At 50.9% G+C, this 26475-nt stretch overlaps 1 protein-coding gene and 1 non-coding gene across 2 annotated transcripts; both read left to right on the plus strand.

Annotated features, from left to right (window-relative positions):
• The first annotated feature begins 4097 nt into the window (after positions 1 to 4097).
• On the plus strand, positions 4098 to 4201 carry LOC123459065. Its single transcript, XR_006635994.1, has one exon. It is a non-coding gene; the product is annotated as a U6 spliceosomal RNA (small nuclear RNA).
• An 18618-nt stretch (positions 4202 to 22819) lies between these two features.
• On the plus strand, positions 22820 to 26020 carry Tmem270 (transmembrane protein 270). The gene is made up of 3 exons (XM_004666256.2): positions 22820 to 22891; positions 25160 to 25597; positions 25733 to 26020. Exons 1-3 carry the CDS (start codon positions 22820 to 22822, stop codon positions 26018 to 26020), a joined length of 798 nt encoding a protein of 265 aa, XP_004666313.2.
• Positions 26021 to 26475: the final 455 nt, after the last annotated feature.

Below are 26475 nucleotides of genomic sequence, written 5' to 3' on the forward strand. Positions count from 1 at the left end.
CCTCAAACTCACGGCGATCCTCCTACCTCTGCCTCCTGAGTGCTGGGATTAAAGGCGTGCGCCACCACGCCCGGCACAAAAATATTCTTGAAAACACTGAACATAGTAGTACATGCTTATCACCCCAGCTTTGGGGAGGTGGACACATAGAGGTGAGGCCTGGGTTCGGTGAGCTCCAGGCCAATGAGAGACCCTGTCTCAAAGCTTGACACCTGACATTGCCTTCTGGCCTCCACATGCACACACACACATACATGCACATCTATCTGCAAACACTCATGCACACAGAGAGAAAAGAAAAGAGATGGGTAAAATTACAAGCCAGGCGTGATGGCACAAGCCTTTAATCCCAGCACCCGGAGGCAGCAGTGGAAGGATGGCTGTGAGTTCAAGGCCACCCTGAGACTACAGGTCAGCCTGGGCTACAGGGAAACCCTACTCAGAAAACCAAAGAGAGAGAGAGAAAGAGATGGGTCTGGAGAGATGGCTCAGAGGTTAAAGGCACTTGCTTACAAAGCCTAATGGCTCAGGTTTGATTCCTTAGTACCCCCCTCCCAAAGCCAGATGCACAAAGTGGCATGTGAGTCTGGCGTTTGTTTGCAGTGGCGGGAGGTCCTAGCATACCCATACACATTCCCTCTCTCTCTCTCTTAAACAAATAAGAAATTTTTTTTAAAAAGTAAAGCTAGGGCTGGAGAGATGGCTTAGCAGTTAAGGCACTTGGGAAGCCTAAGGACCCCAGTTTGAGGCTCTATTCCTCAGGACCCACGTAAGCCAGATGCACATGGTGGCGCACGCATCTGGAGTTCGTTTGCAGTAGCTAGAGGCCCTGGCATGTTCTCTCTCCCTGTCTCTCTCTCTTTCCCTCTTTCTCTCACTCAAATTTTTTTTGCCTGATTTTTTTTATTTATTTATTTGAGAGTGACAGACACAGAGAGAGAAAGAGACAGAGACAGAGAGAGGGAGAATAGGCACACCAGGGCCTCAGTCACTGCATACGAACTCCAGATGCGTGTGCCACCATGTGCATCTGGCTAACGTGGGTCCTGGGAAATAGAGCCTCGAACCGGGGTCCTTAGGCTTCACAGGCAAGCGCTTAACCACTAAGCCATCTGTCCAGCCCTCACTCAAATTTTTAAATAGAAAGGGAGGGGGTACTTAATAGGATGATATTGTATATATGCAAGTAGAAGAACAGGTAAACGGGGGTAAAATGGCCTAAGTGAGGTCAGGGGAAGAGATTGAGTAAAGGAGGGCTAATAAAAATAAAAATCTAAGAGGACATAAGTAAGTCATATGGAAACCTACTTTTTTAGACAATGAAACACTCAGAAGCCGTAGGTTGTTACTAGAAAAATTTCAGTGCCAGGGATGGGATACCTGCCAGTGAGTTCTGGGCCAGGGATGTCCCCGATGCTCCCAAAACATTACAGGCCATTACCAAGGCCCTTGGTTTCCCACCAGGAATAGATGGTAAGACCTCATTGCTGAAGGCTCCACATACTTGGCCTGTAAGTTCACTGAGAAATCCTGCTGGAGCTGAGCTGAAAACTTCCTCCCTGTAGACCAGCGGACAGAAAGCTGGAAAAAGCCATGCTGCATGCAGTTCAATAGGAGAGAAAGAGAAATCACTAGTGAAGATACTCTACAGATGACACTGCAAGCCTTAAATTTGGCCAGCCAGGCCAGATGAGCCAACGGGCGCAATAGTGGTACGTCTGTTACGGGGGAAATCAGCTGCTCTCTAATTGGACTGGAGGCCCACTCCATGGGAGGGAATACATTCCTGATACTGAAAACCTACAACAGGGGTAGTCATGAGACCTAGAGGTGTAACGTCTGCTGCTGTCTGGCTAAATGTATATACAATTATGGAAGTTGTCAATAAAAAAATAAATTTGAAAAAAAAAAAAAAAAAGAAGCTGGGCATGGTGGCGCACGCTTCTAATCCCAGCACTCGGAACGTAGAGGTAGAAGGATCACCGTGAGTTCGAGGCCACCCTGAGACTACATAGTGAATTCCAGGTCAGCCTGGACTAGAGTGAAATTCAACCTCAAAAAAAAAAAAAAGAAAAGGTAAAACTAGCCAGGCATGGCGGCACATGCCTTTCATCCCAGCACTCAGGAGACAGAGGTACGAGGATCACTATGAGTTGAGGCCAGCCTGAGGCTACAGAGTAAATTCCATGTCAACCCTACCTTGAAAAAACCAACCACCAAAAAAGGTAAAAAACAATTAACTAAGAAGAGGAAGGAGATGTAATCAATGTAACCACATGGGGAAATACAGATAGAAAGAAGTCCAGGGACACTCCCCACTCATCCATCTTTGGGAAGGAAGAATTGAAAAGGAAGGGAGAAATGCACAGTCCTGGTCCAGGTGTGGTCTGGTTGATCATTGTCTCAGCGTGTGATGGTAGCACATGCTTTTAATCCCAGCACTCGGGAAAGCAGAAGAATCGCTGTGAGTTTGAGGCCACCTTGAGACTACAGAATGAATTCAAGGTCAGCCTGGCTAGAGGGGGACCATGCCTCAAAAAAAAAAAAAGGCAGAAGAATAAGAAAGTAAGAAAGAGTGCTGGCGATAGAGCTTATTGGTGGAGCGTTTACCTAACATGCATAGAACTGAGAGGAAAAAAAAAAATAGAGACCAGGACCTGACTAGTGGGGATCTCTGTCCCACCTTGCACCCCTTGGCCTAGAAGCTGGCATGGATGGGCCATCCCACCCCTGAGACCTGAGGCCAGGTAATGACAGGCCTGGCTGCTCTGTTTGGCCAGACTAGCTGAGCAAGTCTCCCCAGCTGAGCCCCACATGGTCAGCTGGTTGGGGATGGGCAAGGCAGGCGATGACCCCAAGGAAGAAAAGTGACATTGCTGTCTCCTGGCTGGGGTGCAGGGATGCAGGAGAAGAGGAAGGTTGGATGGAGAGAGGGAAAGGCAGAGAGGGGGAGACAGGTCTGGGATGTAGAGGACATTTAATGACTCAGACCACACTTGCTGAGTTACTTTCCCTCAAGTGAGCACATCCAATTTCAACTTCTGAGTGCTGGCTTCAAGAGACCATAGTGGAAGCCAGCCAGGCATGGTGGCGCACACCTTTAATCCCAGCACTCGGGAGGCAGAGGTAGGGGGATCGTCATGAGTTCGAGGCCACCCTGAGACTACATAGTGAATTTCAGGTTAGTCTGGGCTAAAGTGAGACCCTACCTCGACAAACCAAAAGAGAAAAGAAAAAAGAAACCCATATTGGGGCTGGAGAGATTGCTCATTGGTTAGCGTGCTTGCCTGCAAAGCCTAACGACCTGGGTCTGATCCCCCAGGACCCACAGGCCCAGGTTCAATTCCCCAGTACCCAGGTAAAGCCAGATGCACAAAGTGGCACATGCATCTGGAATTCGTTTGTAATGGCTGGAGGCCCTGGCACACCTATTCTTTCTCTGTCTCTTCTCTCTCTCTCTCTCTCTCTCTCTCTCTCTCTCTGCTTGCAAATAAATAAATAAAAGTATTAGTATTGGGGTTTTGGGGTATTTTTGGTGGGAAGGAGGTTGAGGTAAGGTCTTGCTCTAGCCCAGGCTGACCTGGAATTCACTATGTAGTCTCAGGATGGCCTTGAACTCACAGTGATCCTCCTACCTCTGCTCCCGAGTGCTGGGATTAAAGGCATGTGCCACCATGCCCAACTTAAAAATTATTTTTTTAATATATTATATTTATTTATTTGAGAGAGAAAGAAAGAGGCAGATATAGAGAATGGGTGCACTGGGGCCTCTAGCCACTGTAAATCAATTCCAGACACATGCACTACCTTATGCATCTGGTTTACATGGATACCAGGAAATCAAACTTAGGTTCTTAGGCTTTGCAGGCAAGTGCCTTAACTGTTAAGCCATCTCTCCAGTCCAGTAAAATCAATTTGGTTTTTCAAGCTAGGGTCTCACACTAGTTCATGATGACCTTGAACTCACTATGGAGTCTCAGGGTGGCCTCGAACTCATGGCGATCCACCTCTGCCTCCCAAGTGCCGGGATTAAAGGCATGAGCCACCACACCCGGCAAAACCAGGAGTTTAAAATTAATTTTCAAAAGCCCACATTAGTGCTCACTTTGACAGCACATATACTATAATTGGAAGGATACAGAGATTAGCATGACTGCTCTGCAAGGAAAATATGCAAATTCACGAAGAGTTCCATATTATTTATTCATTTATTTATTTTTATTTATTTATTTGAGAGTGACAGACAGACAGAGAGAGACAGAGGCAGAGAGAGAGAGAGAGAACAGGCACACCAGGGCCTCCAACCACTGCAAACAAACTCCAGATGCATGTGCCACCTTGTGCATCTGGCTTACATGGGTCCTGGAGAATCGAGCCTCGAACCAGGGTCCTTAGGCTTCACAAGTAAGTGCTTAACCGCTAAGCCATCTTTCCAGCCCGAGTTCCACATTTTTTTTGTTTTATTCCCAAGCACTTATTTGATGTCTGCATCTGGCATTCAACTGCAGCTGCGAGAGACTCTGTCACACACGTGCCCATGCGCACAGCCATCCCTCCTCACACACACATGAAAATAAATGATTTCTGAAAGTCCCTATTAGGGATTGGGGTCTAGGCTCAGTGGCAGAGTACTTATCTAGAATTCCCACTGAAGGGGTGAGGGTGGCTCAGCAGTAGAGAACTTTCTAACATGCACAAGGCCCTGGCTTCTATACTCTGCACTAGTTTTTGCCTTGGCATTAGCAAACCTTTTCTGAGTAGCTGCTAGATATGGGCCAGACACTGGGTTAGTTGCCATTGCATAGCAGGAAATGGTCTTACCTAACCATAATTGGGCTGGGGATATTGCTCACTGGTGGAGCGATTGCCTAAAATGTGCAAAACCCTGGGTTCAATCCCGGTACTGGGGGCAGGGGAAGAAATGTGCTGGAGAGATGGCTCTGCTGATAAGTCTCTTGTTTGCAAAGCCTGACAGCCTAGACTCCATTCCCCAGTACCCAAGCAAAGCCAGATGCACAAAATCGTGCATGCATCTGGAATTCACTTATAGCAACAACAGGAGACCCTAGCATACCCATTCTTTCTCTTTCTCTCTGCTTGCCAATGAATAAAAATACCTTTTATTTTTTTAATAAAAAGAAGAACCAGGTGTGGTGGTGCACACCTTTAATCCCAGCACTCAGGAGGCAGAGTTAGGAGGATCGCCATGAGTTCAAGGCCATCCTGAGACTGCACAGTGAATTCCAGGTCAGCCTGAGTTAGAGTGAGACCTTGCCTTGAAGATAGAAGGATCACTATGAATTTAAGGCCAACCTGAGTCTACATAGTGAATTCAAGGTCAGCTTGGTGTAAAGCCTACCTCAAAATAAAAGGGGGGGGGTGCTAGAGAGATGGCTTAGCAGTTAAGGCACTTGCCTGTGAATCCTAAGAACCCAAGTTTGATTCTCCAGGTCCCACGTAAGCCAGATGCGCATGGTGAGGTACATGTCTGGAGTTCGTTTGCAATGGCTAGAGGCCCTGAAACATTCATTCTCACTCCCTGTCTCCTCCTCTCTTCTCTAATAAATTAATAAATTAATAAAATAAATCTTGTGGCGGGGGAGGAAGTTTCCAGGCTTGGTGGCGCATACCTTTCATCCCAGCACTTGGGAGGCAGAGGTAGGAGGATCGCCATGAGCTCAAGGCCACCCTGAGACTACATAGTGAATTCCAGGTCAGCCTGGGCTACAGTGAGAACCTACCTCGAAAAACAAAAACAAAACAAACAAACAAAAGGTACACTAATCACACTACCTCTGAGCTACATTCCCAGTTCTTTTTTTATTATTATTTTATTTTACTTATTTATTTGAGAGAGTGAGAGAGGGAAAGAGGCAGAGAGAGAGGGAGAGAAAGAGAATGGGCATGCCAGGGCTTCCAGCCACTGCAAATGAACTCCAGACACATGCACCACCTTGTGCATCTGGCTTATGTGGGTACTGGGACATCAAACTGAGGTCCTTTGGCTTTGCAGGCTAACTCCTTAACCACTAAGCCATTTCACAGCCCCTGGTTTGGGTTTTTCGAAGCAGGGTCTCACTCTAGTCCAGACTGACCTGGAACTCACTCTGTAGCCTCAAACTGGCCTTGAACTCATGGTGATCCTCCTACCTCTGCCTCCCGAGTGCTGGGACTAAAGGCGTGTGCCATCATGCCTGGCTTCTTTTAATTTTAAAATAGGGAGTTACTAAGTTGTTCTGGATGGTCTTGAACTCACTTTGTAGCCTACATGGGCCTGGAACTTTACATCTTCCTGCCTTAGCTTCCCAAGGAACCAGGTTGACAGGCTGACCTCACAGGGATTTTGAGCAAGAACATGGCCAGATTGGCAGAATTACCTGGGACAGGTGGCAACTTAATTAAATGACTTTGACCCATCATCCCACCTGGCTGTCCAGGGCCACTCCCTCACCAGTCCAGAGAGGCCTATCAGGCACCCCTACTGCACCCCCATCTCCATCCCTCCCTTCTATCTGGATACCTCTCTCCGTGGTGGACCCTCTCTGCAGCTTAGAGACTCAGACACCTGTTAAATTACTGTCCCTCGCCAGGCATGGTGGCGCACGCCTTTAATCCTAGCACTTGAGAGAGGCAGAGGTAGGAGGATCACCGTGAGTTCAAGGCCACCCTGAGACTACATAGTTAAGTCCAGGTCAGCCTGGGCCAGAGTGAGACCCTGCCTCGAGAAAAAAAAAAAAGAAAAATATACTCTCCCTCCAAGGAAAGTATACATCTGCTTCTGCTGTGCGGAGTAGCCTCTCCAGACCTCAGTGGCCACAGGACCCATGGAGTCCTTCCGGTCAGATGGATGGGTTCATCCTGCCCAGCCCCGCAGCCTCCCTGGCCAGAGAAGCTTCCATGTCAGCAAACCTTTTCTAAGAACCTCCTAGGCTATGTACTGGGCAACAGGGCTACCTGCCTTGGTATAACAGGAAATGGTCTTATCTCGCTGCTTAAGAACTCAGGGACATTAATTATTATTCTCAGTGTAAGGATGAGAAACCAAAGGCTCTGGGCACTCACATGACTTCCCAGGGCCACCTCAAAAGTGAGCAGAACCAAGTTGGGCACTCAACCAAATGTCTGGACACACTCTGGTTGGTTGCTGCTCAGTTGTGTGGTTTTGTTGGCTTCTTGTCGTTTTTTCGAGGTAGGGTCTCGCGCTAGCCCAGGCTGACCTGGATGGAATTCACTATGTAGTCTCAGGCTGGCCTCGAACTCACAGCGATCCCCCTACTGCTGCCTCCTGAGTGCTGTGATTAAAGGCATGTGCCATCATGCCTAGCCAGCATCTCTTTTTTTCTCTCTCTCTCTGTCTCTATCTCTCTTCCTTTCTCCCTCTCTCCCTCCCTTCCTGTGTCTTTCTCTCTCCCTCTCTCTCTTTCTGTTGGGCTTTGTGTATCTCACTCTGTAGCCCAGGCTGGCCTTGAACCCTGGATCCTCGCACCTCAGCCTCCCCAGAGCTGACAGTCATGCACGATCACATCTATCTCATGTGTTGATTGTTTTTGTTTGTTTTGTTTTTCAAACTAGGATCTCACTCTAGTCCAGGCTGACCTGGAATTCACTCTGTAGTCTTACGGCGGCCTCAAACTCTTGGTGATCCTCCTACCTCTGCCTCCCGAGTGCTGGGATTAAAGGCGTGCGCCACCACGCCCAGCTCATGTGTTGATATTTTCATGAAGGAGACTTTGAGTACGTGCCCTGGACAGAAAATTCAGAGGATAATTCATAAATAAACATTCATTCATAAATAAACAAACAAATTAATTTTTTTTTTCTGGACGTGATGGCGCATGCCTTTAATCTCAGCACTGGGGAGACAGAGGTAGGAGGATCACCAAGAGTTTGAGGCCGCCTTGAGACTACAGAGTGAATTCCAGGTCAGCCTGGGCTAGAGTGAGACCCTACCTCAAAAAACAAAAACAAAAAAAGAAAGAGAGAGAAAGGAAGGAAGAAAGGAAGGAAGGAAGGAAGGAAGGAAGGAAGGAAGGAAGGAAGGAAGGAAGGGAGGAAGGGAGGGAGAGAGAGAGAAAAAAAGAAAGATGATCAGAGGAGAATCAAGCCAGTGTCTGGCCCCTGAGGAACATATACTTTCCAATCTAAAGAGCTCCTGGGACAGGAAAGCCAGCTCCATAAGCGATCTAGAAAGCAGTTATGCAGGCCAGCGGGGCTGTAGGGCAGGATTCCTGAAGGAGATGGTAGAGGGGAGACCTGAAGGGTTAGGATAGAAACTGAGAGGACCATGAAGAGCAGAGACGATTCTCAAAGGGACAGGGCATCCGGGGAAAACTAGCTTAAGGGGCCTGGAACTAAGCAGGTGGTGAAGCTGGAGCTGGAAAGTAAGTTGGCCCCATTACCAAGAGAGTTTGGGGGATCATGTACTGCTTATCGTTTGTTCTGCAATATGAAGTGTTGAATTCAGGGCCTCCTGCATGCTAGGCAAGCTGTCTACTGCTATGCCACACCCCCAGCCCCTCACTGGGGGATTCTAGGCAGGAGCTCTACCACTGAGCCACGCCCCCAGCCCCTCACTGGGGGATTCTAGGCAGGAGCTCTACCACTGAGCCACGCCCCCAGCCCCTCACTGGGGATTCTAGGCAGGAGCTCCACCACTGAGCCACGCCCCCAGCCCCTCACTGGGGGATTCTAGGCAGGAGCTCCACCACTGAGCCATGCCCCCAGCCCCTCACTGGAGGATTCTAGGCAGGAGCTCTACCACTGAGTCATGCCCCCAGCCCCTCACTGGGGCTTCTAGGCAGGAGCTCTACCACTGAGCCACGCCCCCAGCCCCTCACTGGGGGATTCTAGGCAGGAGCTCTACCACTGAGCCATGACCCCAGACCCTCACTGGGGGATTCTAGGCAGGAGCTCTACCACTGAGCCACACCCCCAGCCCCTCCCTGGGAGATTCTAGGCAGGAGCTCCACCACTGAGCCACGCCCCCAGCCCCTCACTGGGGGATTCTAGGCAGGAGCTCCACCACTGAGCAACACTCCCAGCCCCTCACTGGAGGATTCTAGGCAGGAGCTCCACCACTGAGCCACATCCCCAGCCCCTCATTGGGCAGGAGCTCTACCACTGAGCCACATCTTCAGCCCCTCACTGGGGGATTCTAGGCAGGAGCTATATGACTGAGTGATGGCTCCAGCCCCTCACTGGGGAATTCTAGGCAGATGTTCTGGACCATTAACCCACATCCCTAGCCCCTGGGACTTTCTAGGCAGGCATTGTACTGCTGAGCCATGCCCTAGCTCCTTTTTCCCTTTTTATTTTGAAATACGGTGTCACTGAGTTACCCGTAGGCTGTTCTTGAAGTCACTCTGTAGCCCAGGGCTAGCCTGTGAATATGTGATCATTTTCCTCAGCCTCCCTAGTAGCTGGGTTAATAGGCCTGTGCCACCCGGCTCGGCTTGGAGGACTTTGAAGGAGGACATGCCCTGGCTAGCTGTGATTGGCATGAGTAATCCGGAGAGCTGGTGGGTTCCTAGAATGGCTGCTTTGCTCTGGATGGGTGATGGAGCCGCGTACCAGGAGAGGCAGGGTTTCATGGGGCGCTCCACAATGCAGGCCCAGCTCTGACCTCTCCAATCATGCCCCAGCCCTGAGACAAGACAGAGCTGATCTGACACTGATGGGGAGCAAGGGTGCAAGGGCAGAAGGGTGGGGGTCCTCTATGCTCCTTCCTCCTGGGACATGGGTGGACGCTAGGGCCAACGCCTCAGGCAGACTGCACAGGTGATGATGTGAGTTTACAGAGGAAGCCTTCTCCCTTTATGACGCACTGAGCGGTTGAGGGAAACCAGAAGGCTAACGACGGGGCTCTTAGGTAGGCAGCCCGTGAGTCAACAGTAGCAGGGACAAAACTAGGAGTGCAGGGATCACAGTCCCATCCGGCCTCAGCCCCAGGTGACTCAGAGATCATGTTACCCGGCCGCTCGCTGCAGGTGCGGAAGCCCAGCCTGGCCTCCCTCCCTCTCCACGCACGAATGCGGCTCATCACTACGCCCCCCACCTCCACCATGGACCCTACTCTCTCCTGACACACACAGCTCCCCTGCCACCCAGGAAGTCCAGCTGCCAATTTGGCTTTTTTTTTTTTATGGCCAGAAGCACTTTTCACGCTTGCCTGAGCCTGGGCCTGCTGATTCTCAACTCTAAGTCAACCCAGGTCTGTAGGAGGGCACACCCTGCTGTGACCTTCCGTGGGGAAGGGAAGTGGGGCAAGGGCCTGGAGCAGCCAAGCTTGTGGTTGGCTTTATGCTTTTAATTGCTAAGTGTTCTTTTGATATCAGGGCTTAACCTACAGGGATGATTGAAGGGTGTCCCTGTGCTCCTCCGCCTAGCTCACTTCTGCCACATGCTTACCCTCCCTCTGTTCCCACAGAACCCTGCTTCTCCACGACTCCACCAGTGTGAAAGCCCAAGGGGGCTGGCTAGATGCCACCCAGTGGATGCCACGTCCCCCATTATCTCTCTACCTATCTGGATCCTCACTCAAGGTCCTAGCACCGGGGCCTCTAGCCACTGCAAACAAACTCCAGATGCATGCATTACTTTGTGAATCTGGCTTGTGTGGGACCTGAAGAATCGAACCAGGGTCCTTAGGCTTCACAGGCATGAACCTTAACCACTAAGCCACCTCTCCAGACCATATTTATTGCTTTACTTATTTTGGTTTTCTTAAGGTAGGGTCTCACTCCAGCCCAGGTTGACCTGAAACATACTCTGTAGTTCCAGGCTAGCCTCGAACTCACAATGCTCTGCCTCCTGAGTTCTGGGATTAAATGCATGAGCCAACATGCCCAGTTGTTTGTTTGTTTGTTTGTTTGTTTGTTTATTTTTGCAATGCTGAGGGTTGATCCCAGCTAGGCAGGAGCTCTACCACTGAGTCACGACCCCAGCCCCTCGCTGGGGGATTCTAGGCAGGAGCTCTTCCACTGAGCCACGCCCTCAGCCCCTCACTAGGGGATTCTAGGCAGGGGCTCTACCACTGAGCCACGCCCCCAGCCCCTCACTGGGGGATTCTAGGCAGGGGCTCTACCACTGAGCCATGCCCCCAGCCCCTCACTGGGAGATTCTAGGTAGGGGCTCTACCACTGAGCCACACCCCAGCCCCTCACTGGGGGATTCTAGGCAGGAGCTCTACCACTGAGCCACGCCCTGAAGCCTTGTTGTTTGGCATGGGTTTTACACTGTATCACTGGCTGGCCTGAAATTCACTATGCAGGCCTTGTACTCGCAGCAATCCTCCTGTCCCAGAGCACTGGGATTAAGACATGAGCTGCCACACCCAGTAAACCCTTGGCATTTTTAAAAATTTTTTTAAAACTTTTTATTGACAACTTCCATACATATAGACAATATGCTATGATTATAAACACCACCCACCACTCTCCCTTTCCCCTTCCCTAATCTGCCCTCCACTGAATCCTTTCTGCTTTCCAACTAATCTTTCTTCTATTTTTTTTTTCAGTTAAGCCCCACAGACTGGCCCTTTTTTTTTTTTTTTAATTATTTATTTATTTATTTGAGAGCAACAGACACAGGGAGAAAGACAGATAGAGGGTGAGAGAGGGAATGGGCGCGCCAGGGCTTCCAGCCTCTGCAAACGAACTCCAGACGCATGCGCCCCCTTGTGCATCTGGCTAACGTGGGACCTGGGGAACCGAGCCTCGAACCGGGGTCCTTAGGCTTCACAGGCAAGCGCTTAACCGCTAAGCCATCTCTCCAGCCCTGGCCCTTTTTTTTTTAATGAGAGAGTGACAGAGAGAGAGAAAGAGAGAGAGAATTGGCATGCCAGGGCCTCCAACCACTGTAATCAAACTCCAGATGTGTGCGCCCCCTTGTGGGCATTTGTGGCCTTGCACATTTGTCACCTTGTGCGTCTGGCTTATATGGGATCTGGAGAGTCAAACATGGGCCCTCATGCTTCACAGACAAGTGCCCTAACCGCTAGGCCATCTCTCCAGGCCCTCTTCTATTTTGATGTCAACGTGGCTTGGTGGCTTTGCAGCCATAAAAGGAATCATGGACCTGGCCGAGGACAGGAGACATCGGTCATCAAGGTACACCCATATATATATTAATGCTGCTCCCACTTTTGGTTAGAGAACCATGTCTTTTCAGACAGCGGTGACCTCTGGGATAACTCAATAGGCTCTGTAGTGCTGAGAAAAAGACAGAGGAGTGCTCAGCACTGCAATATCTTGATCACACCTTCCAAGGCTCAGGGTCTATTGTGGAAGAGGTGGTGGAAAGAATGTAAGAGCCAAAGGAAGCGTAGGACTCCTTACAACGTGCTCCTCCAGACACAAAATGGCCTGGATATCCATGACCTCACAGTGCCTGACACTACCTACACAAGACCATCATAAGAGGAGGAAAAGATCATGACATCAAAATAAAAGAGAGACTGATTGAGATGGGAGGGGATATGATGGAGAATGGGAAAAGTGGGGGGAGGAAGGGAATTACCATGGGATATTGTTTACAATCATGGAAGTTGTTAACAAAAATAACAATAATAATAATAAAGAATTCCAGCCAGGCGTGGTGGCACACACCTTTAATCCCAGTACTCAGGAGGCAGAGGTAGGAGGATCACCATGAGTTCGAGGCCACCCTGAGACTACATAGTGAATTCCAGGTCAGCCTGGCCCAGAGTGAGACCCTACCTCGAAAACCACAATAATAATAATAATAATTAATAATAAAGAATTCCAGCAAAGACTCAGGAAATTGTCACTAAACTCAGAGAGGCAGACTCCACGTCTCTCTCTCTTTTTCTCTTTCTCTCTCTCTCTGTGTTGACACCCGCCACGGGGAGAAGTAGCAGCCCGCGGGACCCCTGGGCAGCTGGGCACGGAGCGGAACAAGGCCCAGACCCAGAGGTTGCTGCCTGCAAAGCAACTGAAGTGACTTGTGAGTGCCCCAGGGGTTAGGGCCAGAAGGCTAGGGTAGTTGAGAGGATAAGGAGAAGGGAATTGGCGTAATTAGCATGTGTGAAGAATGAATAAAGTATGTAAGCTGAATCAACATAATTTGCCTCTGAACTAATAAATTTAGTGCTGGTGACAAGGCCAGCATAGGCCATTTAGACCCTCTCAAAATTTCAAAAAAGGCTACGGCCAGACATGATGGCACACACCTTTAATCCCCGCACATGGGAGATAGAGGTAGGAGGATCACTGTGAGTTTGAGGCCAGCCTGAGACTACACAGTGAATTCCAGGTCAGCCTGGGCTAGGGTGAGATCCTATCTTAAAACTCTCTTCCCAAAAATAAAAAAGAAAGGCTAGGAATGTAGCTCAGTGGTAGGAATGTAGCTCAGTGATACAACTGTCTAGAATGCCCCAGTGAGGGACTGGGGGCGTGGCTCAGTGGTAGAGCTCCTGCCTAGAATCCCCAGTGAGGGGGTGGGGGCATGGCTCAGTGGTAGAGCCCCTGCCTAGAATTCCCCAGTGAGGGGCTGGGGGTGTGACTCAGTGGTACAGCTCTTGCCTAGAATCCCCCAGTGAGGGGCTGGGGGCGTGGCTCAGTGGTAGAGCTCCTGCCTAGAATCCCCCAGTGAGGGGCTGGGGGCGTGACTCAGTGGTAGAGCTCTTGCCTAGAATCCCCCAGTGAGGGGCTGGGGGCGTGGCTCAGGGGTAGAGCACCTGCCTAGAATCCCCCAGTGAAGGGCTGGGGACGTGGCTCAGTGGTAAAGCTCCTGCCTAGAATCCCCAGTGAGGGGCTGGGGGCGTGGCTCAGTGGTAGAGCTCCTGCCTAGAATCCCCCAGTAAAGGGCTGGGGGCGTGGCTCAGTGGTACAGCTCCTGCCTAGAATCCCCCAGTGAGGGGCTGGGATGTGGCTCAACAGTAGATCATTTGCTTAGAATCACTGTCAGGTGCTGTGAGTGTTTCTCAGTGGTGGAGCACTTGCTTAGCATGTGTGAGGTTCTGGGTTCCATTCCCAGTACTTCAAGAAAAAAAGATGCTGGGCATGGTGGCGCACCCCATTAATCCCAGCACTCTAGGAGGTAGAGGTAGGAGGATCGCCACACGTTGGAGGCCACCCTGAGACTACATAGTAAATTCCAGGTCAGCCTGGGCTAGACTGAGACCCTACCGTGAGAAACAAAACAAAAAGACGCTTTCTGCGTAGTAGAAGGAACACTCCGTTGGAACTTCTAAAACATTCTACATGCTCAAGGCACCGCAGCTTCCTGGTGGCTCCCTCTTTCCCACATCCTTTCTTTGTCACCACCTCCCAAGTCCCAAGCTTGTTTGTTTGTTTTGTTTTTTGGTGGTGGGGGTGGGGAGGTGGTTTCCAAGCAGCGTCTCATTCTAGCCCAGGCTGACCTAGAACTCACTACGTAGTCTCAGGGTGGCCTTGAACTCATGGCGATCTTCCTGCCTTTGCCTCCTGAGTGCTGGGATTAAAGCCGTGTGCCACCACACCCACCTTTTCTTTTCTTTCTTTCTTTTTTTTTTTTTTCAATGCTGGGGATGGAACCCAGGGCCTTGAGCATGCTAGGTGAGTACTTTACTACTGAGCTATATTCCCAGCATAATTAATGTCTTCATTGCCTGGCTAAGGCTAGGTGATCTCACACACACACACACACACACACACACACACACGCACACACGCACACGCACAGCCTCTGTTGACCCTGTAGCTTCCAGCATTGAAGAAATTTACACAGGGTCACCCAGCTATCAGCATCAGAATTTACACAGGGTCACCCAGCTATCAGCATCAGAATTTACACAGGGTCACCCAGCTATCAGCATCAGAATTCGATTAGTCCTTGCTCACCAAAAGCCAGAGGGTGTGACCGTCACAAGCATCAGATCAGATCTCTAATCATGTCTGTCTCCAAGTAATCTCTCAGCTGGACTCCAGAGAACACAGGGGCTCAGCCCTGGAATTCGGACACCCAAGAACTAATCAGCCGTGCCAGGGATGAGACAATGATTTTGGATGACTGCTGTGAAATAGTAAGGTAAGTACTATTGCAGAGTGCCAAGAAAGATTTCAATCCAATGGCAAACAGTTCTTATCCTAGGAGGCACTCCCCCACCTCCCTGTCCCTCCGTGTTCCTGCAGCCACGAGTTGCTTATGGCTTCGAACTCATGGCGATCCTCCTACCTCTGCCTCCCGAGTGCTGGGATTAAAGGTGTGTGCCACCATGCCTGGCTTATTTATTTAGCTTAATTTTTTTTTATTTTTATTTTTTTTGGTTTTTAGAGGTAGGGTCTCACTCTGGCTCAGGCTGACCTGGAATTCACTATGTAGTCTCAGGGTGGCTTTGAACTCTCGGAGATCCTCCTACCTCTGCCTCCCGAGTGCTGGGATTAAAGGCGTGCGCCACCACGCCCGGCTATTTAGCTTAATTTTTAAAAAAATATTTTATTTATTAGAGAGAGAAAAAAGAGGCAGAGACAGAGAGAGAGAGAGAGAAGAGAGAGAAAATGGGCATGCCAGAGTCTCCAGCCACTGCAAATGAACCCCAGATGCATGTGCCCTGTTATGCATCTGGCTTCCGTAGGTCCTGGGGAATTGAACCTGGGTTGGTAGGCTTTGCAAGCAAGCGCCTTAACCACTAAGCCATCTCTTAAGGGTCTTACATAGCTCCAGCTGCCCCCCCCCAAGCTCCCTATGTAGGCAAATCTCAAAATGAAGTGTCAAAAGAGAATTGAGCTTGCCTAGCATCTACAAGGCCCTAGGTTCAATATGCCATTGTGTGTAAATAATAAAATAAAAAAGCTTTAACATTGGACAAGGAAATAAAGCGGGGTGAGAGGTGAGGGGTGAGATTTTGGGGCCTCATCATTTCTGCGAGGTTTCGTTTCCTGAAACCCAGGCATTGTCAGGAATTGCTCACAGCAAGTTTGTAGGATAACCCAGCCTCTTTGTTACCGGGAACCTGGTCTCACAGGCGACCCGGCAAAACCTGCTAAGGGGAATTTTGAAACTTGAGCTGAGAGCCCAGCGTACGCCTGGGCGTCTGCTGCCCTCTGGCGGCCGCAGCGCATTTCTGCACCAGCAAAGGAGTTCTACCTACCCTAAACCACCTAGCCAGGCAGGAGCTCTGCCGCTGAGCCACGCCCCCAGCCCCTCACTGGGGATTCTAGGCAGGAGCTCTACCACTGAGCCACACCCCAGCCCCTCACTGGGGGATTCTAGGCAGGAGCTCTACCACTGAGCCACACCCCAGCCCCTCACTGGGGGATTCTAGGCAGGAGCTCTACCACTGAGCCACACCCCAGCCCCTCACTGGGGGATTCTAGGCAGGAGCTCTACCACTGAGCCACACCCCAGCCCCTCACTGGGGGATTCTAGGCAGGAGCTCTACCACTGAGCCATGCCCCCAGCCCCTCACTGGGGATTCTAGGTGGGAGCTCTACGCCTGAGCCATGCCCCCAGCCCCCCACTGGGAGATTCTAGGCATGGGCACTACCACTGAGCCACACCCCCAGCCCCTCACTGGGGGATTCTAGGCAGGAGCTCTACCACTGAGCCACGCCCCAGCCCCTCACTGGGGATTCTAGGCAGGAGCTCTACCACTGAGCCACACCCCAGCCCCTCACTGGGGGATTCTAGGCAGGAGCTCTACCACTGAGCCACGCCCCAGCCCCTCACTGGGGATTCTAGGCAGGAGCTCTACCACTGAGCCACACCCCAGCCCCTCACTGGGGGATTCTAGGCAGGAGCTCTACCACTGAGCCACGCCCCAGCCCCTCACTGGGGGATTCTAGGCAGGAGCTCTACCACTGAGCCACGCCCCAGCCCCTCACTGGGGATTCTAGGCAGGAGCTCTACCACTGAGCCACGCCCCCAGCCCCTCACTGGGGGATTCTAGGCAGGAGCTCTACCACTGAGCCACGCCCCAGCCCCTCACTGGGGATTCTAGGCAGGAGCTCTACCACTGAGCCACGCCTCCAGCCCCTCGCTGGGGGATTCTAGGCAGGAGCTCTACCACTGAGCCACGCCCCCAGCCCCTCACTGGGGGATTCTAGGCAGGAGCTCTACCACTGAGCCACGCCCCCAGCCCCTCACTGGGGGATTCTAGGCAGGAGCTCTACCACTGAGCCACGCCCCCAGCCCCTGGCTGGGGGATTCTAGGCAGGAGCTCTACCACTGAGCCACACCCCAGCCCCTCGCTGGGGGATTCTAGGCAGGAGCTCTACCACTGAGCCACGCCCCAGCCCCTCACTGGGGGATTCTAGGCAGGAGCTCTACCACTGAGCCACGCCCCAGCCCCTCACTGGGGGATTCTAGGCAGGAGCTCTACCACTGAGCCACGCCCCCAGCCCCTCGCTGGGGGATTCTAGGCAGGAGCTCTACCACTGAGCCACGCCCCCAGCCCCTCGCTGGGGGATTCTAGGCAGGAGCTCTACCACTGAGCCACACCCCAGCCCCTCGCTGGGGGATTCTAGGCAGGAGCTCTACCACTGAGCCACGCCCCCAGCCCCTCACTGGGGGATTCTAGGCAGGAGCTCTACCACTGAGCCACGCCCCAGCCCCTCACTGGGGGATTCTAGGCAGGAGCTCTACCACTGAGCCACGCCCCCAGCCCCTCACTGGGGGATTCTAGGCAGGAGCTCTACCACTGAGCCACGCCCCCAGCCCCTCACTGGGGATTCTAGGCAGGAGCTCTACCACTGAGCCACGCCTCCAGCCCCTCGCTGGGGGATTCTAGGCAGGAGCTCTACCACTGAGCCACTCTCCAAGTCCCCTTTCCTCTGAGATCTTGCACACTCCTCTTCCTTTCTCTGTTCTCTCTTCCCCTTCCTCCTCCGCCCCTACCCAGGCTGACCTGGAACTCACTATGAAGTTTCTGGTCACCTCGAACTCACAGTGATCCATCTTCCTGTGCCACCCCAGTGTCGGGATTGAAGTCGGGCCCCCTTCCCCGTTCACTCTTTCACTCTTGTTTCTGGGAGAATCTCTTCCCAGCCACCCTACCTCTAGAACAAGCCCACAGAAGTGCCCATGACACTTGTCTTTCCAGCCCGTGGGGAAAGATCACGTTCAGCTACGCCTAGAAACAGCTGGGCAATGTCTCTAAGTGCCTCACACTCAGCCTCCTGCAGGGGTCACCGAGGAAGTGCTTCCACACCCATTTGCAGAGTCCACAGACGTGTACACGCTCAAGGAAGCTGTGCGCACGCGCAAGGAAACCGTGCACACTGGCGTGTGCCTGCGGTTCGGGCCCTCGGGGAGTGGAGGCAGGAGGATTCCAAGTTGGAGGGCAGCGTGGACTACGTAAGGAGAACGTCTCTCAAAATGATCACATAGGGGCTGCAGAGATGGCTTAGCGGATAAGGCGCTGGCCTGTGAAGCCTAAGACCACCCAGGTTCGTTTCCCCGGGACCCGCTTGTGTCTGGAGTTTGTTTGCACTGGCTAGAGGCCCTGGTGCACCATTCTCTCTCTCTCTCTGCCTCTTTCTGTCTCTCATTCATAAATAAATAAATAAATAAATAAATAAATAAATAAATAAATAAATAAATTATCACATAGGGGTTGGAAAGGTGGCTCAGTGAGTAAGACAGCTTGCTGTAAGCATGAGGCTCCGAGAGCCCTTGAGTTCGATGTCCCAGGACCCATGGAAACAGCTGGGCATGGCCACACACATGCCTGTCACCCTAGTCCTGGTGGGGAATAGAGCCGGGAGACTTGTTCCAGATTCAGAGAGAGACTGCGTCTCAAGAAAATGCACGCGTGGGCTGGAGAGATGGCTTAGCGGTTAAGCGCTTGCCTGTGAAGCCTAATGACACTGGTTCGAGGCTCGATTCCCCAGGACCCACGTTAGCCAGATGCACAAGGAGGCGCATGCATCTGGAGTTCGTTTGCAGTGGATGGAGGCCCTGGCGCGCCCATTCTCTGTCTCTCTCTCTCTGCCTCTTTCTGTCGCTCTCAAGTAAATAAAGAAAAAGAAAAAGAAAATGTGTGCGTGAGTGATGGCAGGGACATCCGGCGCTTGCCCCCCCCCCCCCCCCCGTGCATGCCCAGGTGTACATACGCACACGCCACAGGTGCACACACACGCCACACACACGAGAAAGTCTCACACAGACGACTGGGGAAAACGGCTCAGTGAAGTGTTTGCTGCGCACCCGAAACACACACAGAAGAGCCAAGTGTGGTGGTCCACGCTTATAGTCCCAAAGTTGGGGAGATGGAGCCAAGTGGATCACTGAGTCTCACTGGCCAGCCGGTCTAGTCTGATTGACAAACTCCAAGCCAATGAGAAACGCTTTTTTTTTTTTTTCCAAGGTAGGGTTTCGTTTTAGCTCAGGCTGACCTGTAATTCTCTCTGTAATCTCAGGGTGGCCTCGAACTCACGGCGATCCTTCTACCTCGGCCTCCGGAGAGCTGGGATTAAAGGCGTGCGCCACCACGCCTGGCTTTTTTTTTTTTTTAAATGGTGCATCACCTATGTAGGTGGCATTTAAGTTTGGGCACCTTTGGCTTCGGTCTGTTACCTGCAGCTCCGGGGGAAAAAAAAACGGTTTCTGTTTCTGGGGCCTTTGCTACTTTGGGGGCCGGAAAGGGGTGCGTCCTTCCACCTACCCTCAGCCTCAGTTCCCATGCCCACTGACAGCTGCTGGTGTGTACTGGAAGGCTCTCAGACATACTGTAGTCGTGGTCCTTGACCTCCAAACACTTCTGCTGGGCAAGCTGTGTTTTGGGGGTGAGGTTGGGGTGCAGCTCATTTCCAACAGGATGTGGATGGTAAGTACCCCAGTTTTCATAGTCTTCAGGTAGGCTGATTGTTTTAAATATATTTTACTTATTTGAGGGTGGGGGGAGAGAGAGAATGGGCACACCAGGGCCTCCAGCCACTGTAAATGAACTCCAGATGCACACGCCCTTTTGTGCATCTGGCTTGGTGGGTCCTAGAGAATCGAACTGGGATCTTTGGGCTTTGCAGGCAAACGCCTTAACCGCTAAGCCATCTCTCTAGGCCCCTGGCCAGGCATTGTTTTTCAGAAACAAGAGACCCAGGCTTTTTGTTGTTGTTGTTGTTAGTTTGTTTTTGATTCTTGAGACAGGGTCTCATGTAGCCCACTGTGGCCTAGAATTTCTGACCCTCTTACCCCTACTTTTCTGGGCTGCCATTAGGGGCATGTGCCGCCATGTCCAGCAGTTTGCCCGATTCCAAGTGTGCTCTGGGCTATGTCCTAGGAATCCCTGGCCAGATGGAGTCCCTGCTACCCAAAATCAAAACCTGATAATTAACATAGCCATGGTGACTACATAGTGAGTTTGAAGCTAGCCCAGGAGCCCCGGCTACACAAGGTAGCACCCTGTCTCAAAAAAAAAAAAAAAAAATCCAGGTGTGGTGGCACACGCCTTTAATCCCGGCACTCGGGAGGCAGAGGTAGGAGGATCGCTGTGAGTTCGAGGCCACCCTGAGACTCCATAGTGAATTCCAGGTCAGCCTGGGCTAGAGTGAGACCCTACCTCGAAAAAAAAAAAAAAAAAAAATCAGCCAGGTGTGGTGGCACATGCCTTTAATCCCAGTACTTGGAAGGCTGAGGTAAGAGAATCGCTGTGAGTTCAAGACCACCCTGAGAATACAGAGTGAATTCCAGGTCAGCCTGGGCTAGAGTGAGACCTTGCCTCAAAAAATAAACAAACAAGCTGGAGGGATGGCTTATCTGTTAAGCATTTGCCTGCAAAGCAAAAGGACCAAGGTTCGATTCCCCAGGACCCACGTTAGCTAGATGCACAAGGGGGCACATGTGTCTGGAGTTCATTTGCAGTGGATGGAGGCCCTGGTGTGCCCATTCTCTCTCTCTCTCTCTCTCTCTGTCTCTCTGTCAAATAAATAAATAAAAAATTAAACAAACAAAAAATAAGATCTTAGGCATGAGGTTTCCTAGCAATGAGAAACATGAAATATTTAGAATATTTAACCATCACAGGGCGGGGAAAAATCTCTCAGTGGTTAAAGGCCTGCCAACCTTGGATTCATTTCCCGATCCGTCCACGTGAGACAGAAGCAAAAGGTGGCACAAGTGTCTGGTTTGTTTCTAGTGGCAAGAGACTCACACACGGGCAATTAAAGTAACTGAAAAATTAAAGTAAGTCAAGATGAAGACCTTGGCCTTCACGTGCGTACGCTGTGATGCGTGGCCAGCAGGAGTCACTGGGAACTAAAAGTTCCCAGAAGGCAGCCGCCCCACTGTTAAGCACTCAAGGCCGATGAGAGCTTCCTTGACTGTGGGAGTTGGAGCGATCTTGGGCTGTCTCAGCAATTTAAACAGCCATTCTTGCCAGCCTCTGTGTGTGACCTAACATCCTGTGACTATTAGGTAAATCCTTCAGAATGTGCAAACCAGAGCCCTGGCTTCCCCCAGTCTGAAAGCTAAGTAGGGTCATCGGACTTCATCTGAGACCTATAGCAGAGACTTCCCCACTTTTCTGGAGCCCTCCTCTCCCCGCCGTGATGTTCCCACCACTTGAAACTTGTTTTGATTTGTGATTTTTAAAAAGCAATTTAAAAAATATTTTAATTTATTTGAGAGAGATACAAAAACAGGAAGAGAGATTGAGAACCTCCAGCCACTCAAGTCACTGCAAACAAAAGTCCAGACATATGAGCCACCATGTGCTTATGTGGGTGCTGGGGAATCCAACCTGGGTACCTTAGCTTTGCAGGCAAACGCCTTAACCGCTAAGCCATCTCTCCAACCTTGATCTCTTTTTTTTTTTCCTGAGGTAGAGTCTCACTCTAGCCCAGGCTGACGTGCAACTCACTATGTAGTCTCAGGGTGGCCTTGAACTCATGGCGATCATCCTACCTCTGCCTCCCGAGTGCTGGGATTAAAGGTATGCACCATCACGCCCAGCTGATTTGTGATTTTTAAAAATTTTGTTATATAAAAGCTTCATGAGGCCTGGAGAGATGGCTTAACAGTTAAGGCGCTTGCCTGTGAAGCCAAAGGACCCAGGTTTGGTTCCCCCGTAGCCATGTAACCCAGATGCACAAGGGGGAGCACGCATCTGGAGTCCATTTGCAGTGGCTAGAGGCCTTGATATGCCCATTCTCTCGGCTTGCAAATAAATAAATAAAATAAAAAAATTATTGAAAAAAAGAAAAAAAAACTTCATGAACCTGTTACCACACCTGAGCATGGAATCTGGGGTTCCCACACCATAGTCACTCATATTTGGCTCCAGAATAAACTTTTGTATTTATTTATTTATTTATTTTTTTTGTGAGAGGGGAGGGCTGGGCATGGTGGTGTGCGCCTGTAATCACCCCACTGGGGAGGTGGAGTCAATAGGAAAATCGGGAGTTCAATATCATCCTTGGCTACGTAGCGAGTTTGAGGCCAGCCTGGGCTACATATGTCTCTGTCTCAGAAAAGAACAAGAACAGCTGGGTATGTGGCGCATGCCTTTCATCCCAGTACTTGGGAGGCAGAGGTAGGAGGATCACCGACTACATAATGATTTCCAGGTCAGCCTGGTCTAGAGTGAATCCCTACCTCAAAAAAAAAAAAAAAAAAAAAAAAAAAAGTGAAACCTTGAAAACCAAAACAAAACCAAGAAAAGAAAAAGAACAAAGAGGAAACTGTGCTCCAAGGGACCAGCCCCTCCCCTCCCTGATCATAGTGTGTTCAGACATGGACAGAGGGCCCAGAGGAGGCCGAGACCTGGAGCCATGGAGAAGAAGGTCTCTTGTAGCAACTGGTCCCCATGGTAACCTGCCTCTACTCTGTGGCATCTGTGAGGTCACCCTGCCTCTTCTGCTGGGGGAATGGAGGGAGGCTAGCCATGGAGGCGGCTCCTCCCCTCAGGTCCCACCTCTCTAGGATCCTGCTGCAGGCTGGGAGACTGTCCCTTCTGGTGAGCAGGTGGTGGGGACACCTACTCCTTCCCAACCACCTCTGAGTTGTTGGACCCCAATCCTACCTACAGAAATCACCTGCCCCTTGGGAATATTCCTTCCCAGAAGGAAGCCTTACCCCTGAGCCACCGATTGCAGAATTTTTTTCTGCAAATGATTATAAGGTTGATTTTAGAGCCGGGCATGGTGGCGCACACCTTTAATCCCAGCACTTGGGAGGCGGAGGTAGGAGGATTGCGGTGAGTTCCAAGCCACCCTGAGACTACATAGTGAATTCCAGGTCAGCCTGGGCTAGAGTGAGACCCCAGCTCGAAAAACAAAACAAAACAAAACAAAACAAAACAAAAAAAGGTTGATCTTCTCAGTTTTCCTTTCCTTCCCTCCCTCCCCTTCCCCTTTTATCTTTCCTTTCCCTTCTCCCTTTCCCTCCCCTTTTGTTTCCTTTACTTTCCTAATTGGAGACAGCTTGTCATGTAGCCCAGGTTGGCCTTGAACTCCTGATCCTCCTGCCTCAGCCTTCTGAGTGCTGGGATTACAGTAGAGTGCCTCCACAACTAGCGATGGAATTCACTTTTTTATATAATTTTATTTATTTGCAAGGGGAGAGAAGGAGAAAGGGAGAGAGAGAGAGAGAGACAGAGAATGGGCATGCCAAGGCCTTCTGCCACTACAGATGAACTCTAGATGCGTGCACCACTTTGTACATCTGGCTTTCACATAGGTAGTAGGGAATTAAACCTAGGCCTTCAGGCTTTGTAAGCAAGTGCTTTTAATGGCTGAGCCATTTCTCTAGCCTGGAATTCACTTCTTAAATAATAAAAAATAATTGAATTATTGTTAAATAATACTAAATTAATAATGATATAAATAGTAAAAGTTGTGCTTGAGGGGCTGGAGAGATGGCTCAGTGTTTAAAGGCATTTGCTTGCAAAGCCTGATGGCCTGAGTTCTATTCTCTAGTATCCACATAAAGTCAGATGTACAAAGTCGTGCATGTGTCTAGAGTTCATTTGCAGTAACAGGAGGCCCTGGTGCATCCATATTCTCTGTGTCCCTCTCTCAAATAAATTTAAAAATATTTTAAAAAGTGTCTGGAGAGATGGCTTAGCGGTTAAGTGCTTGCCTGTGAAGCCTGAGGACCCGGGTTCGAGGCTTGATTCCCCAGGAACCACGTTAGCCAGATGCACAAGGGGGCGCATGTGTCTGGAGTTCATTTGCAGTGGCTGGAGGCCCTGGCGCACCATTCTCTCTCTCTCTGTATCTGCCTCTTTCTCTCTCTGTCTGTCATTCTCAAATAAATTAAAAATGAACAAAAAAATTTAAAAAATTAAATTTAAAATTTTAAATTTAATAAAATTAAAAAATAAGTTAGGGGGCTGGAGAGATAACTCAGTGGTTTAGGCACTTGCATGTTAAGCATAAAGACTTAGGTTTGATTCCCCAGTACCCATGGAAAGCCAGATACAGAATGGCTCGTACATCTAAAGTTTGTTTGCAGTGGCAGAAGGTCCTGGTGGACCACTTCCCTCTTTCTCTCTGTTTGAAAATAAATAAATAAATAAATAATTAAAAAAAAAAAACCCGTTGAATTGGTTGTGTGGTGGCACACACTTGTCTTCCTAGTCCTCAGGATGGCTGAGGCAGGAGGATTACAAGTTTGAGGGTAACCTTGGTGACATACTGGTAACTTTTGATAAAATTTATTTATTTGAAGGAGAGAGGGAGAAGGAGAGAGAAGGGTGCGCCGGGGCCTCCAGCCACTGCAAATGAACTCCAGTCGCATGCGCCACCATGTGCATCTGATTTACGTGGGTCCTGGGGAATTGAACCTGAGTCCTTAGGCTTTGCAAGCAAGCATCTTAACCGTTGAGCCATCTCTGCAGCCCACTTCAAAAAATATTTTTATTTATTTAATTATTTGACAGAGAGAGAGAGAGAGAGAGAGACAGAATGAATGGTCATGCCAGGGCCTCCAGCCACTGCAAACAAACTCCAGATGTGTATGCCTCCTTGTGCATCTGGCTTACGTGGGTCCTAGGGAATCAAACCTGGGTTCTTGGGCTTTGCAGGCACATGCCTTAACCACTAAGCCATCCCTCCAGCCCCACTTTTTTTTTTTTTTTTAATGGATAAAGATCATCTTTGTGAGTGGGGTAAACTGAGGTCGGAGAGGTAGAGGATCTGGCTCATGATGGCTGAACAGCCCCATCCCTGGTCCCTCCAAGGTGGGGGCCCCAGGTGACGCTGGTGTCCCATTCTTTCTGCAGCTCATCCAGAACCGAACACATCTGTACCGCTTCCTCCTGTTGAAGATCGCGCTTTTCCAGCACTGGGTGTCAGGGCTGGCCCAGGAGGCCCGGGGGGGCTGTGGAAGCGGACAGGCCCACCCTCCCCTAGGAGTTGTCTCCTGTGCCCTGGATTTAGTGCTGCAAGTCGGCCTGGCCTTCCTGTGGGCTCCGCTGTGGCTGCTCTTATGGGGATCCAGGCAGGTGTGGGCGGTCGGCTGGGACTGTGCCCGCGCCGTGAGGCTGGCCCTGCAGCGGCTGGGCACCTGGGAGCCGCTGGGCCTGTCTGTAGCCACCTGGGAGGATCTGGTCCTCTCCTGTCTGCATAGCCTGACGCTTGTGGCCTTTCTGTTGCTGCTGCTCACTTGGAGACTCTTCCAGAAGGCCGGTCGCCTCAGCCTGGCTTGGCTGCCTGGCCAGGTGCATGGATGGCGGGGAGAAGGTGGAGCGGGGAATTCAGGCTTGGATGTTGAAGGGGCTTGGTGGGCTCTGGTGTTGTCAGGCCTCCTGGGGATCGCCTGCCTGTCATTTTGCTCCCCACAGACCCTGTTACAGAACTCTGGGGCACTGAAGGCTCTGACCCTGCTGAAGCGTCTCTACCAGTGGGTGGAGCGCATGACGGAGCCCACCTCCTGGAACCTGGCTTATCTCATCACGTGGACTACCTGCCTGGCCTCCCACCTGCTCCAGGCTGCCTTTGAGCACACAGCCCAGCTGGCCCAAGCCCAGGACACTGAACCTCAGGAGATCTCTGGGCCATTGTGTGACACCCCACTTCCTGAGTCCCCCATCTCCGAGGCTGGTGGACCTGTCCAACCCAAACCTGGAACCCCTGGACAATAAAGGTTTCCCCGTCTGCCTCGCCTGGTGTCTGGGGACTCACTGGCCTCCTTCCTAACTGGATCGAGGGACATTGGATGCGCAGATACATGCATATGCGTGTGCACTGCATGTGCGCACGTGTTTATGGGTACACATGGATGAGCGCCCAGAGCTGCCTCGGCAAAGGAAATCCCATTCTGTCAGTGCCTTTCAGGTGCTGCATATCAACTGTTTCAAGATACTTTACACATCTTTGGTTTGTTGCCTAGCAACCTGGGCATCTGGCTACACGAAGCACCGCTTCCCCCTTTCCACTGGAGAAGATTGAGCCGCAGGGGCCTGATCTTTCCAAGGCCATAGAGAAGTCAAGGGCAGAAAAAGAAAGTCGCTAGATGGCCTTGCCCCCCCCCCCAGTTCCTTAATTTGAGCCTCTGGCCTCTGGGGGGTGCCAGGACCTCACACTTTAGAGATGTGGA

Source organism: Jaculus jaculus, chromosome 2 (genome assembly GCF_020740685.1).
Source record: "Jaculus jaculus isolate mJacJac1 chromosome 2, mJacJac1.mat.Y.cur, whole genome shotgun sequence".
NCBI lineage: Eukaryota > Metazoa > Chordata > Mammalia > Rodentia > Dipodidae > Jaculus > Jaculus jaculus.

Coding starts and splice junctions, on each gene's coding strand:
- Tmem270 (XM_004666256.2), top strand. CDS start 22,820: ATGGAGGCGGCTCCTCCCCTCAGGTCCCACCTCTCTAGGATCCTGCTG. Junction 22,892..25,159: donor CTGGGAGACTGTCCCTTCTG/GTGAGCAGGTGG, acceptor TTCTTTCTGCAG/CTCATCCAGAACCGAACACA. Junction 25,598..25,732: donor TGGCTTGGCTGCCTGGCCAG/GTGCATGGATGG, acceptor ACCCTGTTACAG/AACTCTGGGGCACTGAAGGC.